A 13,588-nucleotide genomic window follows, 5' to 3' on the forward strand; every position below is an offset into this window, starting at 1 on the left:
GAGCTTGAGCTTGAGCTTGGAGCACGATTTACGGATCTTAAGAACTTTTGTAAAAAAAACAATATAGATTGATAGATACTTTATAGAGCTTCAAATTTGGGATATAATTTACCAGAATGGTTAGCCCTACTAGCGGACGTCGTGCATCGTTGTCGACCGTGTAAGAATCACACTGGTGGGCTCCCCAACACAGCGAGTATCCTTTACCATTTCAAAGAAATTGTACTCCTCGATTGTATGCAAAATCTACGTGCGGAAATGAGCCCATATTTACAAGTATGTTCAATCACTTTCAGATCAACACGAAAATGTATATTTAATACTTTGTACATAGTCCATTTCAGCCTAAGAACTCTTGACTTCAATGTTATCTAACTCGGCTTTTTCAAATGCCTCCTTCTCGGCTTCCAAAATATATGGAATCAAGTAATGGTCATCTTCTTCTGGTTTGAGAGCTTTCTCTGGTGGAAGAATTTGTTGAGTCAATGACAATTGATGGGCGGTGAGAATTCTGAAATTTCTAGCATAACTCAATGAAGGAGGTAACCTCTTGATAGCCTTTTGCATAACTGGCGTCTCTTCCATAAGCAAATCATTGAACCTGGTTCCTAGTTAGTATTGATTCCTTTGTGAAAGGAGAGCAAGGGACGGTACATACTTCAAACCCATTTCTCTATAACCAGCGTAGGCGGTGAACTTGTTGGCGATTGGGGTGACAATTTTGGACAAAGTTGGTCTAGACAATATAAAGTTTGCAGCCTTAACGACTGAAGTCATGGACAGCATCTTCGTTGTTCTTCTTCTTTAACTATTGATTCTGTACAGATGTGTTTGGCTCCTTCCCACTGTTTGCTGAGCATTCTTTTTTTTTTACTTTTTTCGTTTGTCTTTTGCACGTAATTAATTTTCAAATAATTGTAATTGGCTATTTGATGTAGACTTCCTAATGGGGAAGTATACTGTGAAAAATTCATGAGTTATGAAGGGACCCCCCTCCATAAAATTATCCGAGCATGTCAAAAGCTGAAATAATTCAGCCAATACACTTTAGCCTTGCTATCTATCATTCATTTAGTAGCTATACTCGTCTACGTGAAGGTCAGAGGCATTTGGTAAACACACCTTTTGCAAAACCTCTAATGGACCGATTTCTTTGACCATGTCAAATAGTTCTTGGTTTTTGCATAATATAAGACCGTATACTCCGCAAGCATTAATCCCCAATTTGTCCTCAAATTTTGCACAAGATCGCGGAACCATGAGCATGTAATTCGAAGTCATGATGAAGTTGAAGGAGACGTGGTTCTGGTTGTTCTCTTTGAGTACATTCATCGAGTGCTGGAAAAGTGAAACGAATGCAGTTGCTAAAGCCTCTTCGTCAACGTCCTTCTCATTCAAACGAATCAAGTAATGAGCGAAAGGAATATTTTTATCTTGCAATGGCTTTTGAGAATCTGCAGGAACAGAATGATTATATGAGATTAGATCAGCATAGGATTTGAACTTGCCTCTTGAAGGTGTTACCATGAATTGTACGTGCTTGTGCGGTTGTGATGCGCCACTCTCGGGACCACAATTGTAAAAGGCAAACCAGTCTTCTTCAGTTGGACTCTGCTTAGCTAGCTCACGCAAAACACTATACGACGCAAAAAGTTCCGCTTCAGAGAGCGGTGTGTTCTGGTGTTTGAATTCTCGAGTGACCAACAAGAAATGCTTGGATACAACCGGATACTTATTAAACACTAGTCTAAACTGATGATCCGGTCCGTACTTATCAAGAATTGTGAGTTCCGGTTCAGGTTTTTCAAAAGGATTTGATTTCTCATCACCCTTTTCTGGTCTGTGCATCAAGGAGGTCAACATCGTTAATTGAATGTTTGCCTTTTTGTCCCCGATTGGAATCAGCTCAATCTCATTCACTACGGCATCTCCGTTGAACAAAACATCCTTATTATCTTGTGCTTGTTGGTATTTTTCACTTAGTGTGGTGTAGAAATTATCCGGTAAACTGTAATCAGACATGGTAAAACGAAGGGGCCCTGAAATAATGGGGGATTGTAACTAGTAGGCGAACGAAAATTGAAATATTTTTCAAAATTTTGTCCAAACAAATAAAGGTGAGGAGGAGACAATAATCAATCCCCAAATTCGAATCTGATATACTCATTCATGCTTGTACTATTCAATGGGCACAAATGCAGATGACGAAACACTCAAAATCTTGGCTTCTATCCGAATCAACAAACTGATTGATGACTTTCAATCATGCTATTTGGCACAACAAAGGGAACTGGGATACCTGGAGCGAGTACTACGCGATGTCTTGAGTTTAATATTTGATATCAGTCGTAGAGCGGTACCGGATTCTGTCAAGCTTGCATTGGTGAGGCTATGTTTAAGCCCATCTGTCAACGTGCCAATTCACGTGCTTCTCAGCATTCTAGCCAACTTAGGGCCAACCCAAAATTGTGTTCACGGTGCTAAACACGTCGCTTCGAAGAAAGTACCTATGACATTGCAAGCTGAAATCTTAAAGCAAATTGTTAAATACATTGAGTATTCTGCAAGTACGATTCGAGAGTATGCTTCCATTATATTCCCCATACTCGCGAAATTAATGTCATTTGAATACTTGAGGTTGCACGTATCATCATTGATAAAAATTTGTTTTCAATCATCAACCTTGACAAAATTCAATTCTTGCCGGAATAAGCAGACAACAGGTGCGCTCCACTCGGCGACTGAATGGGAATACCGTTGGATTAGGGCCTTGCATATTCAATTTCCCATGGATCAAAACTTGCGAAAGCTTGTTGAGGAGTTTGGCGCGGTAAGTTGTGCTAATTGGAGTTCTTCAAGTTTCCTTAAAAGTAAGTGTGGGTTACCATTGTTCTTCTTGAATGGAGATACTAAACGCAGAAAGACTCACCATGTGTCAAGTAATGGCATACAAATTCAACCGAGAAGCCATTTATCAACCTCGGAGTTTATGAAAGTTGAAGAAGCAACGATGAAAAATGAGCTTGCTATCCTGCTTTGTACAGATAAGCTAAACATAAAAGATATTGACGAATGTCTCCGTATTACGTCATTTAGGGACTTGAATTCCTTCCATCACTCGCTCGTTAACGTCTTGTGGCAATTTCGACGACTTGATAACGAATCATTTTGCATGAATCTGATAGATGACTTTGTGTTGAACAAGCGCGACGATACAGAGTGGTCACTTACGTTTCGAGAAAGAGTCAACTTCATACATCTCGTTAAGGCAAGTGTTGACAAGTTGCAGTTTATGATTACAAATGATGGGGAAAAGATAGAAAAGTGCTACTACCTTCACCCCACTCTCTATCTGCATTTGAGTGAAAAGTATCTCACAGAAGTTTTGGTATTACTTGATGTTGAATCTCAAGCAAACCCGCAGATTTTGAACAGGATTGTGCCATTGCTATTGGGCTTTACAAAATTTGCTCCCCAGGCTCGCAGTACAGTGGCTAGGAAGATACTTTTGTTGTACAGAAAATTTCGTGCGATGGCCATTGTACCAAACCCTAGTCTCACATTGCCACGTGCTGTCGTTTACTTTATGTTGCTACACGGCGATTTAAATTTATTAGATGCGGTATGTTTTCATATTGCTGAAGAAAAGAAACTTCATTTCAAGGATGATAGGTTACGAAGAGTGCAGAACTCCTTCACCATGGATTTGGTGAATATGATTTGGAGAGAGAGATTTTTCAGCTTTGATGTGAGACGAGATTCCCCACACAAGGCACTTTTTCTCAACCCTTCTTTGATTTCAAAGTTGTACAACTCAAGCTTTATTACCATTGGGCTTGGGGAAATTGGAGGAATATTGATGGGTCCTGCATTTGCCTTTATTGCAACGAAAAATTTGCGTCGTCTAGAAGATGAACACAACCTCGATATAAGAATCGAGGGTCCTCTTACTGAAGAGAATGTAACTCTGATGCAAGCGGATGATCGAACTCAATGGCTACCATTAAGTCGAGAATTGATTAAGCTTGAAATTCTCAAAGTTCTCGATCTGAGAAATTACAAAGGAGTATGCGATATGATGTTCAAGTCTTTAAAGTCATTGTCAGATGCTAGAGATAAGTGGAGTTAAAAGTTGTCATTGTATCAATTTGAAATATACAGATAGATAATCGTCAAAGACAATCATTCAATTTCAACGTCTCTCTTTTCTCGTCATCAAATACATCAACGTTGTCAAATTCCGAATCGTAGTAAGATAGCGCAGGATTTTTAAGCTCCATCGTTGGATTATCCTTGGCTGACTTCTCCATTTCTTTGATCAATTTGATCATACTGTTCTCTCCATAATTGACACCATATGAGGCACTGATCGGTATCACTCCTTGAACCCAAGCATCCACAATACGCGCCCTTTGTTTTGTTCCAAGACGTGATATTGGAAACTCACCCTTTTTGATAAAAGCAACAATATCAATAATCAAGTGATGCTTGCTGAAAACTGTATTTATAATCAGAGGTACCAAGGATGCAAAATACCGTGTACGTTTTGACTCGCAAACCACGATGGTATAGTCAGCGCATCTAAAAACACAAGACCCATTTTTGTATATATCTGCGTGACAAAACTCTATTGTGTTTTCAATATCAATTGGAAAGTGGTGCAAACCCATAACCTCGAATGTATCGGCAATTTTTCCCAAAACAAATAGTGGTTGAAATGACGAGATTTCATTCTCATTCAGATTGCGTTTGTTTTTGGTAATGGAGATATTGTGTAGAAAACCTAATTCTCCTGTTCGTAGATAAGTCACATCTGGATTACCGTCTTCAATCTTTCCATTGAACTGGTATGGAGTGAAGTTATCAACCGGTCCTCGTGGTCCATTGGTGAAGGAGGTGAGATTTGCCTCTGAGCAAACCCAAATTTCACCATACTCTCCTTCCTTACATATTTTCCTAGTTTCGGGGTTGACTATGGCAATCTCTGTACAAACTGGAACCATACCAGAATCCTGCACATGTAGAGCATTTGGCACATCTGACTGACTCACAACAGAAACGTAACCCTGTCTTAGTGCAACGGGATCCAAATATAGGTCGACTGGGGCAACCGTCATGTACGAACGAGTCGAGATTATTGGATTAAAGTGATGGTTGTGAACCGTTGACATCGATGCTGCACTCATTTTTGTAGGCTGGAAAACTTTGGCAATCTTCCTCAAAAGATCCACCTCGACCCTACTTTCAGTACTTATCATCATATTCTTTAAATGTGACAAGTTGAAACCTTTGGGTGAAAATTTTATGGCTGCATATTTGAGCATTTGCTCGGTAACGAACACGTCTTTCACCTTGTACCTTGCAAGCGTCAAGAAAAACGACAATGGATTTTCCGCGTAATTAACAGGCGAACTCAAATACGTAGTTGTTCCCAAAAACACACCCAAAAGGCATGCTTGCACAAAACCGATACCAGAGGCATGTCTAACACAGCCCACAATGGAAGATTGGGAGCTAAGATTGCAAGTTTCTTTGAACACTTTACAAATTCCAATGATATTCTTGTGACTTAAAGTGGCACCAACACGGTAATGATCTGAAGTAAAATTTAGCCACACCAAAGCAATTGCGTCATCAGCCCTGTTCTTGTTCGAGCCCAGGTATGCGGCAATTTTTGTTGTCAAAGAGCTCACATTTGAAACCTTACTAAGTTTTGTGGTATTCTTTATCTTTAAAGACTTTACCCGTTTATGGGTAACCTTCTTCAACGAGTCTGCGACAGGTCCGTTTTTCAAAAACTTCTCAACCTCGTCATTAACCAAGATTTCTGAAACTTCAAAGTCCCTGATCACCCCAATGAAAGCAGGGAAGTCCTCACCAATTCTATTTGAGTCGAAGGGAAGCATTGGTATTGGTATCACTCCACAAATCAAACAGGCATAAACGGCAACAGCAAAGTCTTCCGAAAGGGAGTACATCAATATGACGTACTGGCCTGCTTTAATGTTTGTCTTGTCTATCAAGTATTGACAGACAGCATGCACTTTATGTTCAAACTTTTTCCAAGTCAAAGGCTTGTTTTTGCCGCTAACATCTACATTTTGAAACGCTATTGCATCACCGTTTTTAGAAACGCGAAATTTGAGGATGTCACATATCGTCTTAAAGTCTGACAAAACTGTACCAGTTTTATCGTCAACGGTTTTTGATCGATAGTCAATAGCTGAATATTGATTGGGGAAATTTCTCAATGCCTTATTTCTCAACTCAGAAACATATGGTGACCATATGCCTCCGATAACATCTTCACCATGTGGTATAAGACTGATTGATTTCCTCACAAAGAACTTGACAAAATCTGCTTTCAAGGTACCTTCCAAAAACTTCTTCTTGCATAACATATTTGCAATTTCTCTCCCACCACTTCGCATAATCTTTGGCAAGGTATCGCAGTCAACAACCATTACACAGTATAGTCTCAACGAATGTCTTTTATAAAGTGTATCAAAACACTTTTGAGCAATTGCATTCAATACAGGCTCATTAAGTGGTGCACCACTATTTTGATCAAGATCTCCAACTTTGGTCTTTGCTGCTCCATTATTGGCGTCGGTACCATTCAAGTCTTCAAAATGACTCCGTATCACTTCCGCTTCAACTATCGCCACGGGTAAATACTCATTACCAACAAATATATCAAAAATCGTACAGTCGTATACTTGCTTGACCTCGCTCGCTAAAGTGGCTAGTAAATGAGAAGAGTAGTGATACCTTGACCCTGGATATTGAGATAGATCCAAATTTGTTTTTCTGAACGACGGGTGATCCATCCAGTTGACTCTTTGCCGGATTCTGTCCTCATACAATCCTAAAACATACACTTTTCCATTGTGAGTAAATCCCAAAAGTCCTGTTCTTAAAAAATCCATTTCAAGCAAGCCATTGGGACCCCGGCACTTAGCATGAAATATCAGTTTTGACTCCTTTCTCAATCCATAGAACCCACCTGATAGACATGGACTATCAATCCAAATTTCCCCCAATTCGCCCTTCTGTACAAGCGTCGCCAGCTCTGGGTTTACAACAGCCAATGTAGCATCAGGAAGTGGGTAACCAAAAGCATCAACCCTAAGGTAGTTGCTTCCTATATCATCGGACGTGGAGGGGTTAGTCTCGACAATTTTCACCACGTTTCTACTCAAACACTCTTTGTCAATGACTACCGATGACAAATCACTCGACTCATCATCAGCCACTGCTACCCCCATTTTGTCTTTTCCTCCTAGCCAATCTCTAAGTGAAATTACCATACCTCCATACTCGCTCAACGTAAGCATAGGGATAATTGCATTCTCAGGATGTTGGCAACCTAGGGGTCTGAGGTATCTTTGAGCTAAGATTTCCATAAATTCTCCATCAATAGTTAGGGCATTCACTAAAACCCATTTCACGGATGAAAAATCAACACGTTGTGTTTTTGAAAAATATCTCGTTGCACTTGGTGACTCTTGATAATCATAGGTAACTCTTTTCAACCCTAGGTAGTCAGCCAACAACAACGACGCGCGACATCTCGTTAAAATGTTTGCATACAAACCTTGCGTTTCCATAACTCTTTGCGGTGCCCAAAACAAAACGTTTCCACTATATACGGTGAAAATCACACCGAGGATGAGGCCAATGGAAAATCTGATATCCAAGGTGGCTAAAACAACCTTTTTATTTCCTTTGTATTCCTTGCTGCTACGTCGAAAGGCCCCACCAGAATTTGGCAAACTCAGTAGTGCTACATCTAGGCATTGCATTTGATGTGATATAGTCTTGTGACTAAGCGCAATTCCGCGCAACTCTCCAACAGGTGATCTCGAAAATTCAATGTACGCTAAATTCATACTTTGAGCAACATCACGTTTGTTTTTCGTATTCCAAGAAGATAACTCAGACTTTTTTGCAGAACCAAAATCGGTTGTTCTCCATTTTAGTAACTTTGCAGGCCATTGTATCCTCAGATTTTGTGCGTTTAGCCTCTCGAGTTCCTTTGCCACAGTATCGGAGTACAACAAAAGTTTAGATGACGTGAGTGTGAGGATGCTCAATACCTCACTCAATGATATGTCTTGATGTATTGGGATGGCCGTGACACCTGCAAGGAAGCATCCAAACAAAGCAGCAACAAACTCAGTGACTTCTCCGTCTTTGTATAATAGAATAACGGTGTCATTATTTTTCATACTTGATCTATGTTGAATTTCATAAGCAATTTTCACTGCTTTTAAGTATAGTTTCTCCCATGTGATTGAATTGACCTCTTTTCCTCTAGAATCCAATACAACAAACGCTAAATCGGATTTATAAACACTGGCTCTGTCTTTCAAAATATCCAAAATATTGTCTGAGGTTTTAATGTCTGTGAAAAATGTCGCTGACTTTCGTGGTTTAAGCGGAGCCTCTAACAAGTTTGGATCCAATGGGAAATAGTCCTGGTTTTGTTGTTGGTGAAGCCTATTGACAGATTGCATGATCTCCTCCCTTCGATTTATGTACGTCCACTGGTCGATCGTCTTGTTAATTAAAAAGTCCTCATCCAACTTCTGCAACAATATGGCCAAATCGGGAGGTATATCAGATGACCCACTAGTAATACCACTCGCTCCAACTCCAGGAGATAGTCCTGAAGTATTCAGCATTAAGTGCGGATCCTTCGAAGTAAGCGTGCCAAGGTCAGGATGCAATGCAGCAGTGGAAGCTGATCGTTGTCTCTCGTTGGAGGAAATGTGTAGCGAATCCGAGTTTAGTTGAGTCATTGTATATCTCCCAGCCACTGGAATGAATGGATGAATGAGTAAATGAATCTGAGGTCTGGATGTCGATTGTATTAGTGTTTGTAATGGAAGAGGAGAATAGTGGTTTTTCTTGTCGTAAATCTCTCTCTTTGTTTCTCTCTTTTGTTCTTCATTTGACTTTATGTATTTTTGTTTTTTTTTCTTCCTTTAACATTTTGCATCCCATCCCATCCCATCTCATTCACATTCCTCTTTTAATTATATCCAACTAAGGTATATATAAGTACAGAGAAGGAACTCCTAGCTCCATAAATCACATTACAGAGTACAAGTGTCTCATGCTACGACTAACGAAGCTTGATACGAATCAACTCATAACACAATCAGTGGCACAATCCTTTAAACATCCACTTGGCACACGATGCCATTTGTACATACCAAGAACATCTTCAACATTACCCCATGCACATCCCCCAGAATCTTATGCGAAACTTGAAGATCAAATAGAGCATCAAATTGAGTTGAAGAGGTTTCTTCAGAAACAAAAGTATCAAAACCATCTCGAGGATAGAAAATGTCTTAGAAAGTTAGCCAAGGATGAACTACGCTCCTTGAGAGAACTAGCAGTGGAAGTATCATCGAAAGCAAAAGGAGTTGTACCTCAAGAAACAATTTCGGATTCTACTGAGCAGGTGTATGAGGCTATACAGAAGCCAGACTTAGTATCTGGCTCTAATGAAACCCCGCCAAAGTATTCTTTTCCGCCTCAGATCAATGAGAAGCTCGGTTTGGCATCGACGTACTTGACTCCTACCACCGACTCTCTGGAATTTAAACCTAAATGGGGTCTTATATTGAATCAGTTGGAATTGAGTGGAGGCTTTCGAGATCTAGACACTACAACTGTGCAAGCTTTCATCAAAATTATACCGCCTGCTGATTTGAAAAAGTTTTTACCACGTCTTCATCAAATGTGCCTTGAAGCAGGAATAAAACTCACCCCCAAAATTGAACTTTTTTTTTTCAAAGCACTTGCAGCTGGAGGTGAAGTATCATCAACCGAAATTCAAGCTATGGAAAACTTCTTTGATGCCTTCATGAACAAGAATGATCAAAAAATCGATTACTACGAAACGATGGTTTGTGGGTATGTGAAGAATCGTAACATGAAGAAGGTGGAAAAATTGTTAAATACAATGCAATTGAGGAATGTAGAGATTTCTCGATCCATACTCTCATCGATTCTTCAAGGGTACGTGTATTATGTGGGTGATCACGAAAAGGCATGGGAGATATTCAACGCTATGAAATTTTTGTCCAAGAAAACGCAACCTAATCTGCGTAACTACACTGACATGATATTTTCATTTGTCAAAAGTAATCGATTGGAGGGAGCATTGGATTTATACCAGGAAATGTTGGACAATAACGTGCCACTAAATCAAAATATTTTAGCTTCATTGGCGAGAGGCTGTTCAAAAAGCAAGCGATTTGCAATAAGATCATGGGAATTCATATTCAGAATATATGATCAAGGATGGCTGCCAAATTTACAAACTTACGAAAGCATGTTGAACGTTGCTGCATTTGAAGGCGCTTTAGATCTATCAAGAGCACTATTATTCAAAATGATCCAAGGTAATAGCGTCACCTCGAAAGCGTTGCTATATCTAATGATATCATATTCCAATTACTCGAGTGCTGATTCAAAGAAACGAACAGGCATTGAACTCAGTGAAAGAGGCCGACTTTTCAAGCAAAAGATAATGGAGGGTGTGGACTTTGCTGAAAAACAGAATGGATTTCCTTTTCTCCCGGTAACACACATACCTAATAATGACACAGTCTTTGCCGAGGCAAGTGCCATTGTTTCATTTTTGAAAGAGGTCAAGCCTTGGCTTTTGACACCCCAGTTGGTAACGTCATATTTGAGCACGTGTATTCGTTTGGGCTCAATGGAGAGTTTCAAAAGTCAATATGAAGGTCTTACGAAATTGGAAGTCTCTGGCATCCCCAGATCAGAGACTGTTCCTGTATCAAGTGTTGGTCATTTGGAAATCAACCAATACAAAATTGCAAGGGATACTCCCATTTATATTGTTGCATTAAAGGCAGCTGCAAAATTCAAAGATTATGATTTCGCAAAGGAGATTCTTGAAGAGCGTGGAAAGTACAGAAAATCGGATGCGTTTCAAAAAATGTCACGCAAGGCTCAGCACCTGACAGACTTTGACTTTGCCCGAGCATTAGTAGAGTGCTTTAAAGATCTACAGATGTTCAAAGATGCGTTGTCGGTGGTTCTTCTGTCAGAAGACAGGTTTTCTTGGAGCTGGAGAGAATTGGGTGGTTTGGTGGGTGCTGTATTGAAAGTTGAAGACTTACAAATGGCAGAGGAGATAAAACGCGTAATTAGAAGCAGTAAGAATAGACGCTAGGTCTAGCATGTAAATAGGATTCATGTAGCAATTTCATAGAATGATTCTCAGAGAGATAAAGACGGAACTGCTTGTTTTCAACTTCCCTCCCCACATCAGTACTGGAGTAGCCTAAAAAAAAAGAAAAAAAAAAAAGATCAATTTATTCTTCATCTCTATTTGCACCGTATGAGCAACTCATTTCTTCTCAAGTGTTCAGTCATTTGCAATTTGCAATATAATGTGTTCTTTAACTATCCATGTTCTCCTCAGATAGTTTAAGTACATCCTATCCTGTCAACGACTGGTCCAGTCAAAGTTCGCTTGATCTGATTGTTTCAAAGTCTTGTAAAATTGAAAACGTAATCTTTCACAGCGTCTTGGCTTCAGGGAAACAGCTCTTAATCTCCCAGGAATCAAAGAGCCTCACATCGCTACTCAAATATACGCAGATACCCACGTCAATGATGTCCTCACAATAAATCAGATGTGGCACAATCGAATTGAAGCTAGAGTGCCTATGGTATTGGAATGTATATGATACAAAAGTTCACGTCTTGACTTTTGCCAGGGACTTCGAGAGCTTTGATTTGAAGCCGTGTTTAATGAAAGACAGGAAATGTAGTTCCAAAAGAAACTGTAAGAATACACTCAAAAGCCACCATATCATATTCAAACACCTTTTGAATTCTTATCTGTATACAACCCATTCTCGGTGCTGTAGTGCATCAATTGCTCTGCCGCAATCATCTTTCTTTTGCCATTCCATTCATTACTATGAGTTCAACCTCGTGATTTCATCTTTTATAGCGTTTTGAAAATTCAACTTCTGCGATGACTGTAGAACCAGATCACTCAAATATTGTTCAAAATCTTTTTGTGTCCAACCGGCATTATCAGGCTTGTTTTTAACATAACTCTTCATCAATTTGTGCCACTTGACTTTCTCCAATGACTTTGTATGTTTCTTTTCTAGCTTCCTCAAAAGCCAAAGCTTTGTCTCGTTGCTCATTCTTGGCAACTCGATGCGGTTCTGGTTCTCGTTCAATTTGGTCCATTTGTAACGACACTGAATACGTGAACGCGATCCGTTCATCTGCTCGCTCACTACTGTCCAGTTTATCTTTGATGCATCAACATCCTTGCCTTCTTTGGACCTCAAGCTATGCAACATTTCGTTAACAACGCTTACCAAATTGGTCTCTTCCTCTGGTGTCCATTTTTGCAATGCACGTCGTGGCCCACATTTGATATAGTTCCGCCATCTATCTCGACAATCCTCTGGCATTCTTCCCAAAATCTCGCCAATTGTTTTCCACTGACCTTCACGTGTAATAGCCAAAGTTTTCAATTTATCATCATCTTCAGAATTCCATTTTGCTCTTACATCAAAAATGTGATAACGTCTTCTGATATGTTTGTAAATACTGGACTGTGTCCTATATGGAATCGCCTTGCAAACTTTTTTCCAAAACTTATCCTTGGTACGATCATTTGTCCATATTCTGTTGCACAAGTCATCTCTATTCCATTTCTTGAAATGACAAAACCCTGCTAAGTAGTAGTCAATTATTGCATCTTCCTCATCCGTGAATGGGCGTGGTTTTCCACGTAACCCTTCAGGTACATTCTTGGTAAACCATTCATTTGCCTTCTGAGAGGTCGCTATAATCAAGTCATCGATATCGTGGATATTATCATAATTGTGATGAGGAAGTTCTGGAGGCCCCACTTGACTTGGTTTCTTGTGTACATATTTCTGGTAGCTTGAAAGCTGGCTTCCTTGCTCTTCGGTTCCACTAGCAGCTGTAGACGGTTGCGTACCTAGTGGATCATCGACACAGGCTAAATCTTGGCCTGAGGACATCATCAACAGCGTATCTTCTTCCACCATCGCATTTGCTGCTGCGAGTACCCTCGCTTGCTGTTCTTCATTTAGTTCACCTGGTTCGTTGTAATTGTTCTTGCTATCGGATCCATTTTGGTTAGCATCAAATTTGGTCGTATCATCAGCATTATGAGTACCCACGAGAATCATCGCGTGGTTTTTTTCTAATTCCAGCTTTGCGCTACTGAGCTGCTGGACTTTAGCTTCACTATAATCTGGTCCCACACTGCCTAAAGTTTTTCCGACCTTTCTTTTCTTTCTAGCTGACAGTCCGCTTTTTGATGGTTCGTCCTTCAGGACTGGCCCGTCATGAGTGAAACTCACAAGTAAATCCTCTCTATGTTCACCATCAGTGTGGTTCCCTTGATCAACACTCTTTTGTAAATTCAGAGAGTGGCGTTTCACAGTTTTTCGATCTGTCATCACTATAATGCAAACCTCTCTTTTTCTTGTTTGGTATTTAAAGTACTTTACCCGGCTGCAGATCCGTACTATTTTTTTCT

The 13,588-nt window shown here is 39.9% G+C and overlaps 6 protein-coding genes across 6 annotated transcripts; 2 read left to right on the forward strand and 4 right to left on the reverse strand. All coding sequences in view use genetic code 12, as the record gives it.

Moving 5' to 3' along the window:
• Positions 1-345: 345 nt before the first annotated feature.
• On the reverse strand, positions 346-669 carry QCR7 (ubiquinol--cytochrome-c reductase subunit 7; the record flags this gene model as incomplete). The annotated part of the gene is made up of 2 exons (XM_036812422.1): positions 346-601; positions 659-669. 2 exons carry the CDS (start codon positions 667-669, stop codon positions 346-348), a joined length of 267 nt encoding a protein of 88 aa, XP_036662848.1.
• A 402-nt stretch (positions 670-1,071) lies between these two features.
• Positions 1,072-2,022, reverse strand: APA2 (bifunctional AP-4-A phosphorylase/ADP sulfurylase; the record flags this gene model as incomplete). Its single annotated transcript, XM_036812433.1, has 1 exon — positions 1,072-2,022. One exon carries the CDS (start codon positions 2,020-2,022, stop codon positions 1,072-1,074), a length of 951 nt encoding a protein of 316 aa, XP_036662849.1.
• A 163-nt stretch (positions 2,023-2,185) lies between these two features.
• On the forward strand, positions 2,186-4,129 carry CPAR2_600810 (uncharacterized protein; the record flags this gene model as incomplete). Its single annotated transcript, XM_036812444.1, has 1 exon — positions 2,186-4,129. The coding sequence occupies one exon, from the start codon at positions 2,186-2,188 to the stop codon at positions 4,127-4,129; it is 1,944 nt and encodes a 647-aa protein (XP_036662850.1).
• A 43-nt stretch (positions 4,130-4,172) lies between these two features.
• Positions 4,173-8,804, reverse strand: CPAR2_600820 (uncharacterized protein; the record flags this gene model as incomplete). Its single annotated transcript, XM_036812455.1, has 1 exon — positions 4,173-8,804. The coding sequence occupies one exon, from the start codon at positions 8,802-8,804 to the stop codon at positions 4,173-4,175; it is 4,632 nt and encodes a 1,543-aa protein (XP_036662851.1).
• A 317-nt stretch (positions 8,805-9,121) lies between these two features.
• On the forward strand, positions 9,122-11,218 carry CPAR2_600830 (uncharacterized protein; the record flags this gene model as incomplete). Its single annotated transcript, XM_036812467.1, has 1 exon — positions 9,122-11,218. One exon carries the CDS (start codon positions 9,122-9,124, stop codon positions 11,216-11,218), a length of 2,097 nt encoding a protein of 698 aa, XP_036662852.1.
• A 754-nt stretch (positions 11,219-11,972) lies between these two features.
• On the reverse strand, positions 11,973-13,508 carry CPAR2_600840 (uncharacterized protein; the record flags this gene model as incomplete). Its single annotated transcript, XM_036812478.1, has 1 exon — positions 11,973-13,508. The coding sequence occupies one exon, from the start codon at positions 13,506-13,508 to the stop codon at positions 11,973-11,975; it is 1,536 nt and encodes a 511-aa protein (XP_036662853.1).
• Positions 13,509-13,588: the final 80 nt, after the last annotated feature.

This window comes from Candida parapsilosis, contig 005504 (assembly GCF_000182765.1).
Source record: "Candida parapsilosis strain CDC317 annotated contig 005504".
Classification (NCBI taxonomy): Eukaryota; Fungi; Ascomycota; class Pichiomycetes; order Serinales; family Debaryomycetaceae; genus Lodderomyces; species Lodderomyces parapsilosis.